Source organism: Martes martes (genome assembly GCF_963455335.1).
Source record: "Martes martes genome assembly, chromosome: 2".
NCBI classification, from domain to species: Eukaryota; Metazoa; Chordata; class Mammalia; order Carnivora; family Mustelidae; genus Martes; species Martes martes.
Window position 1 is genome coordinate 193100387 of NC_137889.1, and position 21912 is coordinate 193122298.

The 21912-nt window shown below is 36.6% G+C and overlaps 1 protein-coding gene and 1 pseudogene across 2 annotated transcripts in view; both read right to left on the reverse strand.

Moving 5' to 3' along the window:
• Positions 1-12424: 12424 nt before the first annotated feature.
• The window catches only part of CENPC (centromere protein C), a 96294-nt gene continuing 86806 nt past the window's right edge, over positions 12425-21912 (reverse strand). Inside the window, exons 17-19 of the mRNA XM_080797041.1 lie at positions 21664-21818; positions 14343-14433; positions 12425-13446 (exon numbers count right to left, since the gene is read on the reverse strand). Coding sequence (XP_080653167.1) covers positions 13376-13446; positions 14343-14433; positions 21664-21818 — 317 coding nt within the window. The 3' untranslated portion in view covers positions 12425-13375. The remainder of the gene's footprint in view (positions 13447-14342; positions 14434-21663; positions 21819-21912) is intronic.
• Positions 16411-17195, reverse strand: LOC308339016 (nascent polypeptide-associated complex subunit alpha-like; annotated as a pseudogene). The gene has a single exon. The product of its transcript is annotated as a nascent polypeptide-associated complex subunit alpha-like (transcript).

Here is a 21912-nt window from a genome sequence, read left to right on the forward strand (position 1 = left end):
AAGGAACTAAACATTTTGTTTAAATTTAAATAGCTACAACATGTGGTTTGCCCTAGAGTTTGGCTGAATAAATTGCAAATATGCAGGGCAAAATTCAATTAGGTCTTTCTGTATCTGACTTATTTCCCTTAGCATAATATAGTCCAGATTGATCCGTGTTGTTGCAAATGGCATGACCTCCTTTTTTAAAACTAGTATCTATTGTGCAGATATATGCCACAATTTATCCATTCATCTGTTGGCAGTTTGTTTCTGTATCTTGACTGTTGTAAATTATGCTGAAATGAATATGGGAGTGCAAATGGCTCTGATTTCTTTTCCTCTGGGTATATACCCAGAAGAGTGATTACCCAATTGCATGGTAGTTCTATTTTTAATTTTTTTTTAAAGATTTTATTTATTTATTTGACAGAGAGATCACAAGTAGGCAGAGAGGCAGGCAGAGAGAGAGGGGGAAGCAGGCTCCCTGCTGAGCAGAGAGCCCAGTGCGGGGCTCCATCCAAGGATCCTGAGATCATGACCTGAGCCAAAAGCAGAGGCTTAACCCACTGAGCCACCCAGGTGCCCCTATTTTTAATTTTTTGAGGAACCTCTATACTGTTTTCCATAAAGGCTGTACCACTCTACATTCCTACTAACAGCATTCTCTCTTCTCCAATCTCATCTACACTTATCTTTTATCCTTTTGATAACAGCCATCCGAACAGATGTGACATGATAACTCATTGTGATTTTGATCTGCACTTCCCTGATTAGTGATGTTGAACATCTTTGCATACATCTGGTTGGTCATTTTTATGTTTTCTCTGGAAAATTACCTCACTTACACGTTGAATCTAGAAAAGTTGAACTCATAAAAGCAGAGTAGAACAGTAGTTCCTGGGGGCAGGGAAGCGGAGGAAATCAGGAGATGGTTGTTGAAAGGGTACAAAGTTGTAGCTATGTAGGATGAGTAAGTTCTGGAGATCTAATGTACAGTATGATGACTACAGTTAATACCGTATTATATACTGGAAATTTGCTAAGAGAGCAGATTCTAGGTGCTCTTGTCACACATACATGAACAATGGAAATTAAGGAGACAGATATGCTAACTAGTTTGACTACAGTAATTGTTTTACTATGTATATCACAACACCATGTTACACACTTTAAAGATATACAATTTTTATTAAAAGCAAACAAAAAGGGGCACCTGGGTGGCTCAGGAGGTTAAGCCTCTTCCTTCCGCTCCGGTCATGATCTCAGGGTCCTGGGATCAAGCCCTGCATCTGGCTCTCTGCTCAGCAGGGAGCCTGCTTCCCGTGGCCCGCCCCCACCCCCACCCCCCCCCCCGCTTGCCTCTCTGCCTACTTGTGATCTCTCTGTCAAATAAATAAATACAATCTTTAAAAAAAAAAAAAAAAGCAAACAAAAAAACTTTGTGAGGCCTGAAAGAATTACCAGGAGCTGTGAGCTGAAAGAATGGCAAAATGTAGATACGGTTCTCACAAACTAGAGAGCCCTTGTTGAACAACACAGGCTTTTACTTTAGACACAGAAAGTCCACACTTTAGAAAAGCTACTCTACATTTAGAAATGGTTTTTCAACTTCAGCATAACTGACACATTTTAATGGGTAATTATTTGGCATGCAATGTTGGAAGTGGGAGGGTCTGTTCATTGTACAATGTTTACCAGCCTTCCTGGCCTCTACATACTAAGTGCCAGTAGCACCCACACAAATTCTCACTATAACAATCAAAATTGTTTCCAGGGGCACCTGGGTGGCTAGACAGTTAAGCATCTGATTCTTGGTTTCAGCTCATGTCATAATCTCAGGCTCCTGGGATTAAGCCCCGCATCAGGCTCTGCACTCAGTGTGGAGTCTGCTTAAGATTCTCTTCGCCCTCTGCCCCTCTACCCCCCAATTCATTCTCTCTTTCTCTCAAACAAATAAGATCTTAATAATAAAAACCATAACTGTTTCTAAACATTGCCAGATGTTCACTGAATCATAAAATTACCCTAGATGAGAATCACTCTCTAGAGTAACAGCCAATCTAAAACTATCCTACAGACCAAAACAAATTCTCAACAGGATCACGCTGATCAACAATAAAGTAACCCCCTTGGGGCGCCTGGGTGGCTCAGTGGGTTAAGCCTCTGCCTTCGGCTCAGGTCATGATCTCAGGGTCCTTGGATCGAGCCCCGCATCAGGCTCTCTGCTCAGCAGGGAGCCTGCTTCCCCCTCTCTCTCTGCTTCTCTGCCTACTTGTGGTCTCTGTCTGTCAAATAAATAAATAAAATCTTTAAAAATAATAATAATAATAAAGTAACCCCCTAAATAAAATTCTTTAAAGGAGGGGGAAAAAACCTCAATAATAAAATAAAGTTTATTTCCAGTAATACAAGTATGAAGAGGTCAACAATTTCCCTACTTAAAAAAAAAAAGTATAAAGCTAGACAAAATGGTCAAAAACTATCATTTCAAGGCACCAAAAACCAACCTGGGGTAAATACTACGTTAAGAACTATTTATTCCTGGAAAAACAGCTAAAGCTTTGGGGAGGGTAAAAAAAAGTTGGAGCTTATAGGATTCTTTTTTTTTTTTTTTAATTTATTTGTAAGAGAGAGAGAGCGCAAGCGAGCGCAAGCACACAAGCAGCCACAGGTAGAGAGAAGCAGGCTCCCTGCCAAGCAAGGAGCCCGATGAGGGACTTGATCCCAGGACCCTGGGATCATGACCTGAGCCGAAGGTAGTGGCTTAACTGACTGAGCCACCCATGCATCCCATGCCTATGGGATTCTTTTATTTATTTATTTATTTATTTATTTATTTACTTATTTATTAAAATAAACATGTAATGTATTTTAATCCCCAGGGGTACAGGTCTGTGAATCGCCAGGTTTACACATTTCACAGCACTCATCATAGCACATACTCTCCCCAATGTCCATATCCCCACCACCCTCTCCCATCACCCCTCCCCCCAGCAACCCTCAGTCTGTTTTTTGAGATAGAGTCTTTTATGTTTGTCTCCCTCCCGATCCCATCTTCTTTCATTTTTTCTTTTTCTACCTCCCAAACCTCCCACATTGCATCTCCACTTCCTAATATCAGGGAGATCATATGATAGTTGTCTTTCTCCGATTGACTTATTTCGCTAAGCATGATACCCTCTAGTTCCATCCACATCATCGCAAATGGCAAGATTTCATTTCTTTTGATGGCTGCATAGTATTCCATTGTATATATATACATCTTCTTTATCCATTCATCTGTTGATGGACATCTAGGTTCTTTCCATAGTTTGGCTATTGTGGACATTGTTACTATACACATTCGGGTACACGTGCCCCTTCGGAGCACCACGTTTGTATCTTTAGGATATATACCCAGTAGTGCAATCACTGGGTCATAGGGTAGCTCTATTTTCAGTTTTTTGAGGAACCTCCACACTGTTTTCCAGAGTGGTTGCACCAGCTTGCATTCCCACCAGCAGTGTAGGAGGGTTCCCCTCTCTCCGCATCCTCGCCAGCATCTGTCATTTCTTGACTTGTTCATTTTAGCCATTCTGACTGGTGTGAGGTGGTATCTCATTGTGGTTTTGATTTCTATTTCCCTGATGCCGAGTGATGTGGAGCATTTTTTCATGTGTCTGTTGGCCATCTGGATGTCTTCTTTGCAGAAATGTCTGTTCATGTCCTCTGCCCATTTCTTGACTGGATTATTTGTTCTTTGGGTGTTGAGTTTGATAAGCTCTTTATAGATTTTGGATACTAGCCCTTTATCTGATATGTCATTTGCAAATATCTTCTCCCATTCTGTCAGTTGTCTTTTGGTTTTGTTAACTGTTTCCTTTGCTGTGCAAAAGCTTTTGATCTTGATGAAATCCCAATAGTTCATTTTTGCCCTTGCTTCTGTTGTCTTTGGCTAGGAAGAAGTTGCTGCGGTTGAAGTCAAAGAGGTTGGTGCCTGTGGTCTCCTCAAGGATTTTGATGTATTCCTTTCTCACATTGAGGTTCTTCATCCATTTTGAGTCTATTTTCGTGTGTGGTGTAAGGAAATAGTCCAATTTCATTTTTCTGCATGTGGCTATCCAATTTTCCCAGCACCATTTGTTGAAGAGGCTGTCTCTTTTCCATTGGACATTCTTTCCTGCTTTGTCGAAGATTAGTTGACCATAGAGTTGAGGGTCTATTTCTGGGCTCTCTATTCTGTTCCATTGATCTATGTGTCTGTTTTTTGTGAGTACCATGCTGTCTTGATGATGACAGCTTTGTAATAGAGCTTGAAGTCTGGAATTGTGATGCCACCGACCTTGGCTTTCTTTTTCAATATTCCTTTGGCTATTCGAGGTCTTTTCTGGTTCCATATAAATTTTAGGATTATTTGTTCTATTTCTTTAAAAAAAAATGGATGGGATTTTGATAGGGATTGCATTAAATGTGTGGATTGCTTTAGGCAGAATAGACATTTTCGCAATATTTGTTCTTCCAATCCATGAGCATGGAACATTTTTCCATTTGTGTCTTCCTCAATTTCTCTCATGAGTACTTTATACTTTTCTGAGTATAGATTCTTTGCCTCTTTGGTTAGGTTTATTCCTAGGTATCTTATGGTTTTGGGTGCAATTCTAAATGGGATTGACTCCTCAATTTCTCTTTCTTCTGTCTTGTTGTTAGTGTAAAGAAATGCAACTGATTTCTGTGCATTGACTTTATATCCTGACACTTTACTGAATTCCTGTACAAGTTCTAGCAGTTTTGGAGTGGAGCCTTTTGGGTTTTCCACATATAGTATCATATCATCTGCAAAGAGTGATAGTTTGACTTCTTCTTTGCCGATCTGGATGCCTTTAATTTTTTTTGTCTGATTGCTGAGGCTAGGACTTCTAGTACTATGTTGAATAGCAGTGGTGATAATGGACATCCCTGCCGTGTTCCTGACCTTAGCGGAAAAGCTTTCAGTTTTTCTACATTGGGAATGATATTTGAAGTGGGCTTTTCATAGATGGCTTTGATAATATTGAGGTATGTGCCCTCTATCCCTACACTTTGAAGAGTTTTAATCAGGAAGGGATGCTGCACTTTGTCAAATGCTTTTTCAGCATCTATTGAGAGTATCATATGGTTCTTACTCTTTCTTTTATTAATGTAATGTATCACACTGATGGATTTGCGGATGTTGAACCAACCTTGCAGCCCTGGAATAAATCCCACTTGGTCGTGGTGAATAATCCTTTTAATATACTGTTGGATCGGGGCACCTGGGTGGCTCAGTGGGTTAAAGCCGCTACCTTTGGCTCAGGTCATGATGCCAGCATCCTGGGATTGAGCCCCACATCGGGCTCTCTGCTCAGCGGGGAGCCTGCTTCCTCCCTCTCTCTGCCTACTTGTGATCTGTCTGTCAAATAAATAAATAAAATCATATATATATATATATATATATATACACACACACACACACACACACACACACACATACTGTTGGATCCTATTGGCCAGTATTTTGGTGAGAATTTTCTCATCTGTGTTCATCAAGGATATTGGCCTGTAATTCTCTTTTTTGATGGGATCCTTGTCTGGTTTTGGGATCAAGGGGATGCTGGCCTCATAAAATGAGTTTGGAAGTTTTCCTTCCATTTCTATTTTTTGGAACAGTTTCAGGAGAATAGGAGTTAATTCTTCTTTAAATGTTTGGTAGAAATCCCCTGGGAAGCCGTCTGGTCCTGGACTTTTGTTTGTTTGGAGATTTTTGATGACTGTTTCAATCTCCTTACTAGTTAGGGGTCTGTTCAGGTTTTCTATTTCTTCCTGGTTTAGTTGTGGTAGTTTATATGTCTCTAGAAATGTATCCATTTCTTCCAGATTGTCGAATTTGTGGTGTGGAGTTGCTCATAGTATGTTCTTAAAATTGTATTTCTTTGGTGTTGGTTGTGATCTCTCCTCTTTCATTCATGATTTCATTTATTTGGGTCCTTTCTCTTTTCTTTTTGATAAGTCTGGCCAGGGGTTTATCAATCTTATTAATTCTTTCAAAGAACCAGCTCCTAGTTTTCTCTCCAATATACCTTCTGCTCCCCTCTCAGTTTCTTCTTCTGGAATCCCAATTATTCTAATGTTGTGTCATCTTATGGTGTCACTTATCTCTTGAATTCTCTCCTCGTGGTCCAGCATTTGTCTCTCTTTTGCTCAGCTTCTTTATTTTCTGTCATTTGGTCTTCTATGTCACTAATTCTTTCTTCTGTCTCATTTATCCTAGCAGCAAGAGCTTCCATTTTTGATTGCACCTCATTAATAGCTTTTTAAATTTCAACTTGGTTAGATTTTAGTTCTTTTATTTCTCCAGAAAGGGCTTTTATTTCTCTGGAGAGGGTTTCTCTAATATCTTCTATGCCTTTTTCGAGCCCGGCTAGAACCTTGAGAATCGTCATTCTGAACTCTAGATCTGTCATATTACCAATGTCTGTATTATGTCCCCAGCCTTCGGTACTGCCCCTTGTTCTTTTTTGTGTGGTGAGTTTTTCCACCTTGTCATTTTGTCCAGATAAGATTTGGTTTCTCCTCCTCCGGAATTCCGCTGTTCTCCTTGGTGAGTGAAGTTGGTCTTGGCTGGGTTTCTTGTTGATCTTCTGGGGGAGGGAATGAAAATGGCGGCCTCCCAATCTCTGGCCCGGAGGAGCCGAGAGCTTGGGGTCCCACTCCTCAGTGCGCCCTCAGAGAAAAGCGCCCAATCGCTCCCGTCTCCCTGGCCTCTAGTCACGCCTGGAGAAAAGCGCTCAGTCACTTTTGCCACCCTGATCTCCAGCTGTGTGCTTGGAGAAAAGTGCTCAGTTACTCCGTCTCCCTGGCCTCCGGCCGCGCTCCAAACTCACCCAGCCTGTGCCTGGTTCAAGGTAACCCCGAGTTGAGAGCTCACTCCTCAGCTTTGTCACTGTAGCTGTCTTCCCCACTCTAATACCTGTGAGCTCTGTGACACTCAGACACTCCCGGTCCTTCTGTGACCCCGCGGGACCTGGGGTTACGCTGACCCCGCGTGGGCTTCCCCCTGGTTTAGCCTCTGGAGCGATGTCCCTCAGTGGAGCAGAGTTTTAAAAGTCCTTATTTTGTGCTGCATCGCTCCGCTGCTTGCTGGGAGCCGGCCCCTCCCACCGTGGTCTGTCTTCCCGTCGCTTTGGATTCATTTCTCCGCAGGTTCTACCTTTCAGAAAGTGATCGATTTTCTGTTTCTAGAATTGTTGCTCTTGTTCTCTTCGATTTCCCGTTGGATTTGTAGGTGTTCACAATGGTTAGATAAGCTATCTAGCTGATCTCCTGCTACCTGATGTCGTCTCAGCCTGCTACTTCTCCACCATCTTGACGACTCCCCTGCCTATGGGATTCTTGAGTGAGGTTCTCATTCTACCCATGTTGGTCAGTAAGGATTATATCTTTTTTTTTTTTTAAAGATTTTATTTATTTGACAGAGAGAGATCACAAGTAGACAGAGAGGCAGGCGGGGGGAGGGGGAAGCAGGCTCCCCGCTGAGCAGAGAGCCCAGTAAGGATTATATCTTTAACAGGCTATGGCTGACTACAAAAACCAAAAACTCTGCCCTAAAAGGGAATGGACTTGATTCAGTGCCATGGTGTAAATCTATAGCTTTGTCAGTTAAATGTGGAGGAAATCAGTTAGGAATGGCCATGGAAAACCTGTAGTTACTAGCTAAAAGTTATAGTCCCAGTTCTTAGAAAGCAACAGAGCCGCCAGAAATTTACTTAGATGATCCTGGAAACAAGAGAGACATATAAGGGCTAAGATCAGGTCTGTACACATACTACCTAACTCAGAAATGAAGCAAACACAGGAGAGATGCAAAAGAGGATGGCAAAAAGTAAAAGCTAAGGAAGATTTAAGAACTCGTTGCAATACTGAATGTATCTCCCCCCCATCCCACACAGGGAGCAATTAGCAGAGGGTAGAAGGTCTACAGACTCAAAAGTGTCAATGTCAACCTCTGTTTAATCATCTGCCGACTACTAAACTATATAAAGATAGAGCTATCCCTAGGGAGCCAGGATTAAAAACTGAAATAAAGAATTTAAAAAACTGAGAAGAGACACCACAGGGCAACAGATTCCACAGTTTGAGTCCAAGAGAGATCATAAATTTTAAAAAAAAGAAACCTTAGACATAAAACATAACCAAGAATTGCTACAAATACCTAAAATGTCTAATTTTCAATCAAAAATTATTAGACATGCAAAAACAGACAAGTATGAAACATACTAAAGGGAAAAAAGCAGTTGCTAATGATAACTGAGTCTGTATGAACCTAGGCGTTAGATTAACAAAGAATACAACAGGGTATTAAACACATTTATAGAATTAAAGATAAGTATGTTAAAAATGAATCAACAAAACTGAAAATCTACATAAACTATAAAAAGAACCAAATTTAAATTCTAGAGTTAAAAAAGCATAATTACTGAAATTAAAAATAAAAATCATTAGATGAGCTCAACAGCAAATATGAGATAGCAGAGAATCATTGCTTTCAAGACATATCAATAGAAAGTACCCAAAGAAGTAAAAGAAAAAAAGATTTGAAAAATGAATAGAACATCAGAAATCAACATATATGTAATGAGAGAGGAGGAAAGAAAAAAGAGAAAAAAACTTTTGAGCAACAGCCCAAAAGTCCCCAAATTTGATCAAAAACATTAACATTCAGGGGTGCCTGGGTGGCTCAGTTGGTTAAGCAACTGCCTTCAGCTCAGGTCATGATCCTGGAGTCCCAGGATCGAGTCGCACATCAGGCTCCCAGCTCCATGGGGAGTCTGCTTCTCCCGCTGATCTCTCTGCTCTCATGCTCTCTCTCTCTCATTCTCTCTCTCTCAAATAAAGAAATAAAATATTTTAAAAAATTAAAAAAAAATTAACATTCAGATGCAAACAGCTCACCAAATTCCTAGGAGAATAAATACAAAGAGAATCTAGAATCTATACCAGAGTCAAAATGATAAAAGGCAAAATATCTTCAAAGGAGCCAGAAAAAAAGGACTCATCACACAGAACGATGTAATTAACAATGGACTTATTAGAAATGAAGGAAGACAAAGGTAATGGAAAAACAAAGTCAATATGCTCGAACAACAAAAACCATAAACCTAAAATGATCTATCAAGTAAAACTATCATTCAGAAATGAAATCAAAATAAAAGCATTCTGAAATAAACAAAAATTAAGAGAATATGTTGCTAATAGGTTTACCCTATAAAAGGTACTAAAGTTCTTCAGGCTGGAAGGAATAACGCCAGGTAAGTTAGATGTACAGGAAGGAATGAAGAATACCAAAGACAGTCAACATAAAAGACTGTACATGTTTTTTCTCTTTTCTTAATTAAAAAAAGATAATTCAAAATAAATATTATGACACAAAATTGTTGGACTATATAAATACACAGTCAGATATATGCATACTATAATGTATACAATGAAATAGTATTAATGAAAAAAGAAATGAAGCTAAGGAAATGCAAAATTGCTAAGTTTTACTGAAATGAAGTCAGTAGTAACCTGACAGAGACCAAGATAAACTTAAGATAAATATAGACATCTTTATATCAATGACTAAAATAATACCTCAACATATAAATTCAGTGGATTTAAAATGGTACACTATAAAGACTGCTAACCCAAAATAAAGCAGGAAGAAACAGTTATAATAAAAACAACAAAACCCCTTAAGACATACAGAAAACAAAAGAGCACACATAAGTTCAATCTTACCAATATTTACATCAAATAAGTAGATTACATATTCCAATCAAAAGGCAGAGCCTATTACATTGGATTTTAAAAACTCAAGATCCAACTATGTGCTTTCCATAAGAGACACATCTTAAACTAAAAGACACAATAAATTAATGTTAAAAGGTCAGGAAAAGCTATATCAGACAAATGGTATACATAAGACACTTGAAGTAGCTATATTAACATCAAACAAAATAAACTTTAAGATAAAAAAATTACTAAGAGATACTTCATAATGATAAATAGTTCAATACAGCAGTAAAACAATGATAAACGAACATGAACCTAACAATAGGATCAAAATAGATGAAAGAAAAATTGACAGATATAAAAAAGAAACAAATATTTAATAGGCAGAATCAGAGGTATCAATACTCCTTTATCAGTAATGGAAAGAAAAATTACACAAAAATCAGGAAGTATATGGAAGACTTACACAACACTATCAACCAACAGACAGAGAATACCCCACCCAACAGCAACAGAACACACATTAGCTTCTAACACAAGGAAAATTCTCAAAGACAGACCATACTGTTGACCATAAAATATTATCAATAAATGCTAAAGGACTGAAAGTGTACAAATGATGTTTTCCGCATACATCAGAGGCCAACAAATCCCACTCACAGGCTGAATACAGATCACTGCATTTGTATATAAAGTTTTACTGCAACATAACCACACCTATTCACTTACTTATTGTCTATGATGCTTTCATGTTTCAGGGGCAGAACTGAGTTGTTGCAATATAAACCACATGGCTGCAAAAGCTAAAACTGCAGAAAAACTTAGTAAATCTCTGAGTTGGTTTAGAAAAAACAAATCTGGAGAACTCCCAAATATTCAATTTACAAGAAAAACTTCCAAATAACCCACTGTTCAATGAGGACCTTACCAGAAAAAATTTAAAGTATCTTGAATTAAATGACATATCAAATGAAGCTTTCAACGGTTGAATCAGGAAGAAGAAAATTCTAAAATAAATAATCTAAACATTCACCTTAAGCAGCTAGGGAAAAAAGGGCAAATCAAACCCAAAGTAGAATACACTAAATTATAAAGATTCATTCATTCATTCATTATTTATTTATTCCTAAGAGAGAAAGAGAAAGGAAGGAGGAGATGGACAGGGAGGAGAGAAGCAGACTCCCTGCTGAGCACGGAGCCCACCCCAATGAGGCGCTCAGTCTACAACCCCAAGATCATGACCTGAGCTGAAACCAAGACTCCCGACACTAAACTTATTAAGTCACCCAAGTGCCCCAGAATGCACTAAATCATAAAGAGCAGATCAAAAGTGAATGGAATAGAAATACGAAGAGAGAAAAATCAATTAAACAAAGTTAATTATTTTTTTAAATTTTATTTATTTATTTGACAGACAGAGAGATATCACAAGTAGGCAGAGAGGCCGGCAGAGGGGGAACTGGAAGCAGGCTCCCCCTGAGCAGAGAGCCTGACCCGACGCTCGACCCTAGGACCCTGAGATCATGACCTGAGCCGAAGGCAGAGGCTTTAACCCACTGAGCCACCCAGGCGCCCCCAAAGTTAATTATTTTAAAAGAACAACTGATAAAAGCTTAGCGAAAAATGACCAAAAAAAGAAAAAGGGAAAAAAAAGTAATTATACAGCAAAAATTGTGCTTCAGATACTGTACTATTTTTATATTAATTTGGGTATTTTAAGATTATTTTATGTCAAATCTCAAAAAAGCTTTTGAGAGAGAAAATATAAATTTCATGCAAATCAAGGTAAAACTTTAGAAATATGCAGATTCTTCAAAAAGAAACCTACCAAAACTAAAGAGGTAAGAAATCTGGATATTCTGGTACTTATTAAAGAAGTTAAAGCCATAATTAAAAATTTCCCCACAAAGAAAACTCCAGACCTGGATGGTTTTACTGTTAATTGTTTGTAACACTTAAGAAGGAAATGTTACCAATCTCTTACAAACTCTTCCAAGGATTACAAAAAGAAGTAACAGGAATGCCAGGGTAGCTCAGTTGGTTAAGCCGCTGCCTTTGGCTCAGGTCATGATCCTGGTATCCCAGGATAGAGTTCCACATCAAACTCCCTGCTTAGGTTCTCCCTCTAACCCTCCCCCCTCATGCTCTCTGTCTCTCATTTTCTCTCTCAAATAAATAAATACAATCTTTAAAAAATTTTTAAAAAGGAACAGTGTTCACAGAGAATACTACTCAGAAATAAAACACGAATGAACTGATATACATGCTATGGTGGATGAAACACTGTGTTGAATGAAAGTATATTTTATGAGCCTATTTATATAAAATTCTAGAATAAGCAAAACCTCTCCACCATAATAAAGAAGAACAGTGGCCCAGGGTCCAAGTCACCAATTCACCAAGCAGGAATTGAATTGGACAGAACAGGAACTCCCTGAAGTGGCAGAAGTTTTGTGGGTTACTTAGTTTAAGATGTACTTGCCCAGAACCCACTGAACTGTCAGATCTATGCAGCTGACCATTTGTTAAGTTACATCAATAAAATAAATGCTTCACTTAAAAAAATAATCAAGCCATTGCAGATGACTGACCAAAAATCTGGCCAGTCCAGGTAAAGATGGAAACACATCTAGTCCTGTAACTCTTGACTTAGGAAAGCAAATATAACCAGTCTCTAGTGATAAAAGTTTATTCATATACTAAATTCTGCGACTTCTTACAGAGACACTGAGAAGTTAATAGACAATGTGTCTTAGCAAGCCTCAAAAAAATGAATGCGCACTGATTTTTTTTTAAATAAAAGCAACAGTGAACACATACTGTTGAATTACAATGATGACAAATGAAACTAAGATTTTCAGGTTAATATGAAATACCTATTAAAATGACTTCAGGAATAGTTGCTAGCAATTTGTTTGTGACATTCAGCCATATTCTCTCCTAAACCTACATATTTTCAGTGCATCTGGTCATATAAAGAAGAAAGCCTGAGTTATTTTTAAATGATCTTTCACACTGACTTTCCCTCTAATAGAAAGATGAGTGCTAAGCAGAAGCATCATTGTGAAACCTGAAGGTTTCAGAGAGAACTTGGTCCTGCCGACATTTTGATTTCAGAACAGTGAGACAATAAATTTTTATTTTTAAGCCACCAGTTTGTACTATTTTGTTACAAAGCCCTAAGAAAATAATACAAATGTACTATATATATACCACAATTCTCATTATTGGATTACTTTATTAGTGACTTAAAAACATTTAGAAAAGATTATTAAATGAATGAACATATTAATCAAATCTCTCCTAAAAAAGAAATGTCCTATATTTCACTGTGAGAGCAGTGATTCTTTTCATGTTATTAAAATACTATGAATATGGGCATCACTACAGACTATGTGTACATTTGTAGAAAAATCAGAAGACACATGGGAGTTTGAAATGTTTATCAAAGAACACACAAAACTGAATAAAATTTTTATTTTAAAATATCACAAATAATTACAAAGATAAATGTCTCAACTGCACAGACTGTTTTATATATTTATGTGTATGTGTACATATATGTGTCCACATATATACACACAAAATATATACACACACATGTATTTAAACTTTGCTTCATCTTTCATCTTTTTATCTGAGTAAAAAGAAGAACACTTTCCTCATTCAGGAGATTTTTGATGTTGTAATAATTACCTAGAAGGAAAGTGGTAAGAAAAAAAAATTATTTCCATAGGAATCATTTCCTTTTGACTAAATATTTAGCCATCACCAAGGCAGGTACAGTATATAGTACCAAATTTTTTCTCAAATCAGTTCATCTAACCTAAAGTAAGTCTTATTCAACTCCATGAACTAAAAAAATCCAAGAGTTAACCATCACCTGTGATCCAGACAAGGTTTGAAAGAAATAAAAATCTCACAACATTCTGATAATGAATACAAAGGTGAATTAGACAAGGGTGAAGAAAGAGAAAATTTCTGTATACTGAAACTAATACATACTAAGATTAACTGAGTTACAATAAATGAAATGTGTTCACAACAGTGCTGGTACATACTAAGGACTATATAAACACTGCTATTATTATTGTCTCCTTTCATTAGAATGTAAGCTCCATAAGGGCAGGGAGTTTTCCCCTATTTTGCTCAGTTATGTATCCTATACTCTTAGAGCAGTGCTTGACAGACTCTCTGTTGAATGATGAATAAATAAATGAACAAATTAAAAGTTCTCTTTCCAGAGGCTTATGCTCTTTAATAGCTGATGAAACACACTATTCTGTATGTTTAAAATAATCTACTAAAAATTGCTTGACTATATAATGTCTTATAGATAATACAGCAGAAATAATTTTCCTCTTACCCTAGATACAACTAAATATTTTTACATTTTGCAATAAGCAATTCTTATCCAATTTTCATGTACCCATATACTAACATACTTACCTAATGACAAAATCAAAATATGTATTGTCATGAGTCACATGACATTTTATTTTGACCAGTGTGGCTTCCATTTGCATGGTACTCATGAGCAACTATATAAATATTTTAACTATATGAAAGAAGATTGTCTTTATTTTTCTTACCTGAAGGAACATAGAACGAATCCCCAGTTGTTATTATATAAGGTGTTTCATGTAAGGTACATAAAAGGTCACCAAAGTTAACATAAAAAACCTGTAAAATTAAAAATTAAAATCTCATTTCAAATTGAACCACCACCACAACACAGTACAAAGAAACTTAAAGGACATGCAGTAAGCAGAATAACAACCCTCTAAAGATGTCCACACTCTAATCTCCAGAATTTGTTTTGTTACATGGCAAAAGGGACCTTGAGACTGGGAGACAGGTTAAGTCTGGATTATATAGTTGGGCCTATACTAATCACATGAACCGTTAAAAGTGGAAGCAGAAGAAAACCAGAGAAATTCAAAACATGAAAAGGACACAGACTGTTGCTAGCACTGAAGCTAAGAAGGCCATGAGTCAAGAAATATAGGCTATTTCTAGAAGCTGAGAATGAACTCTGGCCAACAGCCAGCAAGGAAATGGGAGCCTCAGTCCTACAACATGGAACTGAATTCTGCCAACAACCTGAATAAATCTGAAAGCAGATTCATCCTAAGAGTGTCCAGAGAGGGATACAGAGCTCCCAACATCTTGATTCCAGTCCTGTGGTACTCTAAACAGAAGACTCAGCCAAGCTTACCAGGATTCTAGTCAATATAACTGTGAGATAATAAATGGGTCTTGTTTTAAGTCAATGAATTTATAGTAATTTGTTAAAACAGCAATAGAAAACAACACTGGAAGAAATTTCTTTTGTTCTTATTATTTAACAGCTTATGAAAATTCAGAACCACTGTAAATAATATCACTTAGCTATACTACAAAATAGCTTGGTCTTATATATACCTCTTCAAAGGTTACATGGTTGGGACAAGTAATTCAATCACCCGACCAAAGAGAGAACAAAAAGTAAAACAAATAAATGATACATTTAAACAAATATCAACAGTAAGAAAGTAAAAGAGGATAAATCTAATTCTCAATCATAAAGACTTCCATATTCATAGTCATGGCAAATTTTACATTTTATACATAGGTAGCACCCAAGTGATGATTTGGTTTTGGGGCAATTAAAAAAACCGAAAGCCTTCCAACATTCAGATTCAAATTTTGAGATTCAGCCATGAAAAATATTTTGCCTCAGAGAATTACTCCTCCTCTTCCACCTCCTTCTCTTATTTTTTTTTAACACTTTGTAAAATGAGCCTAAAATACCAGAAAAACGATAGCAGCTAGCACTTATATAGCACTTACTCCTTGCCAGTCACTATTCTGAGCACCAAATTTACATTCATTTAATGTATGTAAGTAGCAGTGAGACAGGTACTATTTTAATAGTTTTATACAAATGAAGAAAATAAGGCAACAGACTGGCATAATTTTCCAAGTTCACAATGTAAATGGCAGAAACGAGATCTGAACTCAGGCACTTTGATTCCAGAATTCATGCTCTTAGCCACTATGAAATGCTGACTCCCTAAATAGGGAAAAAACTCTTCAAATGGTTCCAAAGCACGGTACCTTATAATTTAATTTAAAAAAAATTTATTATATCTTAAAATAATTTTGCATTAATTGAAAAGACAAAAAGGTAACAAACATACTACCCGGAAGGTCAAGCATGTATTTCTAGGTGTTTTTTTTTCTTTACCCATTCAGCTTAGCTATGTACACCTCTTTCCACTTCTGCAAACATCTTAATAGGAAGGTTTTTGAAAGTACTTGCTTCGGCAGCACACATACTAAAATTGGAAGGTTTCTGAAGTACACAAATACAGAATGATGAACTCCCATGAATACGTAACACCAACAACCTTCCCTGTTCCATCTCTTTACTTCCCCCATTCCATGTTATTTTGCAATAAATACCCCAGTATCATAAATCATCTATAAATATTTCAGTGTATACTAAAAAAATCAAGGTGTTTTTAATTTTTTTTAAGTTTGGTTTATTATTATTATTATTAGTGATCTCCATACTCAGCTTGTGGCTTGAACTCAGGACCCCAAAATAAAAAGAGTCACATGTTCTACCAACAGAACCAGCCAGGCACAGCTCAAGGTGCTTTTTTTTTTCTTCCATCCAACAAGAAGCCATAACTTTATTAATGATAGAAACAGTACAAATTTCAAACCAAGCTGCAGTTATTCTTTTGAAACACCAAAAAAAGTCCTCGTTTTCAGATGGCTACATTGTTAATTCCATAATAGCATTTACAGTATCATTACTGTTGTTCTTCAGGGCTCGGACTGCCTTTGCTCTTGACACATTTGCTTGTGACAAGACCAATTCTATGTCCTTAACCTCTACACCGGTTTCATCAACCTCTTCCTCTTCACTCTCCTCTTGTACAGTTGGAGTCTGTGTGTTTTCTTGAATGTTTGAGATAGCTTCACCTTGAACTTTGAATTTCTCAGCAGCTGCCAGTTGTGCTTGCTGAGATAAATCCTCGATCTTGGCTTCCCCAAAAACTATGTAGGTATCTGAAGCTGGGCTCTTGTAGACATCTGGTTTTGTGATGACAAAGAGGATATTCTTGGATTTCCAGATAGTGACTCTTGTAACCCCTGTAACCTGTCGAAGACCCAGTTTGGACATAGCCTTCCGTGCCTTTTCACTCCGGCTGTTTTGCTTTACTGACTGGTTCTTCATGAACTTCAGCAGCTGCTGCCAGCTGAGCTTGTTGTGTGGTTGCCTTTGTGGAATCCTGTTCCTCAAGCTCTGGTACTGATTCATCACTGTCAGATTCTGTTCCAGACCCTGTCTCAGCCTGGGGCTGTGGCAACTCCTGCTCTGTAGCAGGGACGGTTTCTGTGGCTTCATCAGGTATTTTGCGTAGGGGACGCGGAACCAAGATGGCGGCAGATCAAGGTGCTTTTTAAAAACACAACTATAACAGTTTTATCACAACTAAACATAAATGAATATTTAATATCAAATACCCAGTCAGTATTAAATTTCCATTGTTTCTTAAATGTATTGTTTAAGAGGTTGTTTATCCTCTTAAATTGCTCAATCTATAGTGGTTCTCAATTTGGGGGTGATTTCTCAATTTCAGGAGACAACATGCAATGTCTGGGGACATTTCTGATTCTTACAACTAGAGGAGTACTACTAGAATCTACTTGGCAGAGGCCAGGGATGCTACCAAACATCCCACAATGCACAGGAAGCCCCTCTACAACAAAGCATTATCCAGTCTAAAATGTCAATAGTGCCATGGTTGAGAAACACTGATCTAGAGGTTCTACTTGGCTTTTATTCCTAGCAACTTATTTATTAAAGAAATCAAGCAGCGAAGTTTACTGTAAAATCTTTGCATAGCTGAATTCTGCTGATTACAACACCTGGGTATCATATGAAAGGTCATCTATTCTTTATTTCCTATAAATTGGTGGTTAGATATAAGAGTTTGATCAAATTTGGGTATTTTTGTTGTTTGCTTTATAGGTTTTTTTGTTTGCTTGTTTTTTTAAGGAGATGGAAGCGGCAAGACTTTCATACAGTGTTGTATTCTTCCATCAGGAGGCACATAATGTCTGGTTATCTTTTTTTTTTCTCCTTCTTTTTTTTAATTTTTTTTACCCCTCCTTCCACTCTCCTTCCCTCCACCAACCCTCAGTTTGTTTCCTATGAGTAAGAGTCTCTATGGTTTGTCTCCCTGATTTTGTTTTGTCTTATTTTTTCCTCTCCTCCCCTGTGATCCTGTTTTCTTTTTTTTTCCAGTTTTGTTTTTTAAATTCCACATGAGTGAGCTCATATGATTAATTCTTTCTCTGACTGATTGACTTCATTTAGTATAATACCCTCCAGCTCCATCCACATCATTGCAAAAGACAAGATTTCATTTTTTGATGGCTGAGTAATATTCCATTGCGTGTGTATGTATGTGTGTATGTATACACACACACACACACACACACACACACACACACACACACACACACACACACACCCCTTCTTTATCCATTCATCTGTCAGTGGACATCTGGGCTCTTTCCATAGTTTGGCTATTGTGGACATTGCTGCTATTAACAGTGGGGTGCAAGTGCCCCTTCAGATCACTACACTTGTATCTTTGGGGTAAATCCCTAGTAGTGCAATTGCTGGGTCATACAGTAGCTCTGTTTTCAACTTTCAGGGTTGTCTTCTTTTTTAGATATTAGCAGACATTGATACTCAATGCCTAGACAGATCCAACAGTTTATCAAGGATTACAAAAAGATAATATTTCATTCTACTCTTTCTTTTTCATTTATTAATTGGAATTTCTTTTTAAAGATTTTATTTATTTATTTGAGAGAGAGTACAAGCAGGGGGTACATCAGAGGGAGAGGGAGAGGCAGGCTCCCCACTGAGCAGGGAGCCTGATGCGGGGCTCGATCCCAGGAACATGGGATCATGACCTGAAACAAAGGCAGATGCTTAACCGATTGAGCCACCCAGGCACCCCTAAATGAAATATTTCTAACAAAAACAAACTTCACCTCATTTTTATTTGGTTATGTAATAGTACAGTTTATAAGAAAAAGGCAGAAAAAATATTCGATTATTTCCCTTTATTTACCATTTGTTGTCAAAATAAGTTAGCCTCCTAGAATTCTCCAAGAGTGGTGAATTAGGTTTTCTTTTCGTAGCAGTCTTTCAAATTCATGAATTTAGATATAATAGATATGTATCAATCCACTTAAGTTATTCTTATTTACTCAAAACACTTCAAGCTCAGGGGTACCTGGGTGATACAGTCAAGCAGGCCTCCAACTCTTGGTTTCAGCTCAGGTCATGGTCTCAGGGTTGTGGGATTGAGCCCCGTGTCACACTCCACGCTCAACGCAGAGTCTGCTTGAGATCCTCTCCCTTTCCCTCTCCCAATCCTCCCCACATTCTCTTTCTAAAATAAATAAATAAATCTTTAAAAATACATATTTCAAGCTCAGCTCCAGGCCTCCATTCAGACATTTCTCTAAGGAACTCTGGTTCTTTAAAGTATGTCGCTCTAACTTTTTGTTTTTTAGTTCTGGAACATTTATTGTCTAATTTTTCAAATATTTCCACCCCTTCACTCATTTGGTTTTATTTCCTCTCTTCTGTTTTCTTTTCTGTTGTCCACATCACTTCACTTTTATATTTTATGTTACATAATTTTTATATTTATATTATATATTTTATACTTATATAATGAAATAATATATTTTATATTCCATTTCTAAATCTCATCTTTTGGGAGAGCTCCATAACCAAATCCCATAGTTAATCTGTTAATTCTTTTGTGGTTTGATTTTAACAAATCTACTACTGCTACTATCTCCCTCTCATACAGATTTTTTAACATTGAGTTTGAAGGAAAGACTTAACAGCCTATGCTAGTTCTCTATCTGGTCCCTTTTGTTTTTCAAAAGCATATATTTAAAAGTGTGCTTCATGTTTTTAAAAATGTAAAAATACTCTGATATTAAAAAAAGCAACTTTAACTCTGATTTTCATTATAAAAAGTTAAAGGCAATATTTAGAAGAAATAAAAATAAACTATAATCACCTGATAACATGTTATTTTTCTATAGTTCCTTCAATTTTCATTTTTAAATTCTAGTCAGAATAAAACAGTTTTCTATTTTCCATAAGTTTGCTTAAATATCTATCCTAAAGTTCTTCTTATATGGCCATTCTTCAAAAATATATGCTTAAACTGATTTAAAAATACTTTACAGTACCTGGAACAGTTATATACTGCTATATAACTGCTTATTATCATATAATGACATCTTATTATAAAGTCAAAATATAAAATATAACCATTTCTTTCTGCAACACTTTTCAATAGTTTCTAATTTTTGCAATTACTATCAATGTTACAAAAAATACCTATATATGTCCAGTTTCCCTACCCTTTAAATTATTATCTGAGGAAAATATACTGAAATAAGAGTCATAAATCAAAGGGTACAGATATTTTTCCAATAATTTCTACTAGCTCAGTAAATATAAAATATTCTTGTTTTTAATGTTTTTTAATGTGGATTCCTTTGAATAGTAGCCAGATTAAATACTTTCAAACATTTACTATTTAAATTTACTATTTAAATTTTCTTTTGTCTAATAAAAGCATCACAGTTTAATGGGTAACTGGTATTATTTCAATGATGATATTTCATAATGCTGGTCTTATTAATTGTTCCTTAATTATTATGCGGAAATCATCATTAGTTAGTTAAATGTGCTTTTTACTCCTTTAATAGCACCTGGAGATCTTTATCATTTTAATATTGGATTAAAGTATTTTCTAATTCTAGTTATACTAAGGCATTAATGAGTTACTCTTTCATGTGTGCCTTCTTTCCTTGCCTCAATTTGCCCTTCTTTGATAATATAAACCCAAGGGTCCTCGTGTTCCTTCTCTTTTTCTTTCTTGAGGAAAAATAATTGTTTTGAATGCAATACTCCAGTAACCCATGATACCACAGGTTCTTGGCATGTTACATACTGAAAAATGTGCCTTAGACTCAGTATTTTTAAATGGCAGTAAAACAGTAAATATATGTATTTTTTAAAGATTTGATTGATTTATTTATTTGTCAGAAAGAGAGAGCAAAAGCAGAGGAACAGCAGGCAGAGGGAGAAGCAGGCTCCCCGCCAAGTAAGGAGCGGGATGTGAGACTCAATCCCAGGACCCTAGGATCATGACCTGAGCCAAAGACACGCTCAACCAACTGAGCCACAAAGGCATCCCTAAAACAGTAAATATTATTAAAATTTGGTGATATTCAAATTCTGCAATTTTCAAATTCAAAATGTACAAATATATATATATACTTCACATCAGTGATACAAGGGTGTGTGTCTCCAATGAGAGAACAAAGACGGACTCACCTTGAATCTCATTATAATTTCAGCCAGTAATGCTGCCACATACAGTAATACATTATTTAGTACTTATTGAAGTAACTAGCTCCTACTCCTTAGTCTACTGCTAATTACATGATTCTGAGAAAGACTCTTAAAACCTCATTATTGCTAAACTACATGATCAGTGAAATGAAATTTAGACTTAATTTTCGCCAGCTCTAATGATTTGTTTGCAAACCGGTATTCTACCATTCTTCTAAGTAAAGAACATTTCTTAAACTTTCAAATTTCAAGGTTACACAACTGTGCACAGAACAGGTACTTATTAAATAACCATTGCCTGATTGACTCTAAAAAGATTTAACAGAAAAATTCTCTATGCACCACAATAATATGATTTCTGAGAAAACAGCACTTTTAATGCCTCATCAAGTCCAATAAATCAGAGTTATGCCAATAGAGAAACATAAACATATGGAGAATACACTCACCAATATATCTGAGCCAACATGCTGCTTTCCCTTTTCTTGATGTGGTCCCAATATCAATTTTCCAGTAGAAAAAATAGGTGTATCCAGTGTTTTATACACTTTCAACTCACCATGTGCAACACAAAATTGATACGTATCTCGTGGCCTTAAAAGATCTAAGGGAAAAACACTAATATAAATATAAAGCAACAACAATAATAATGCTCAATGATATAACATATATACACACATATACAATAGCATTATTCC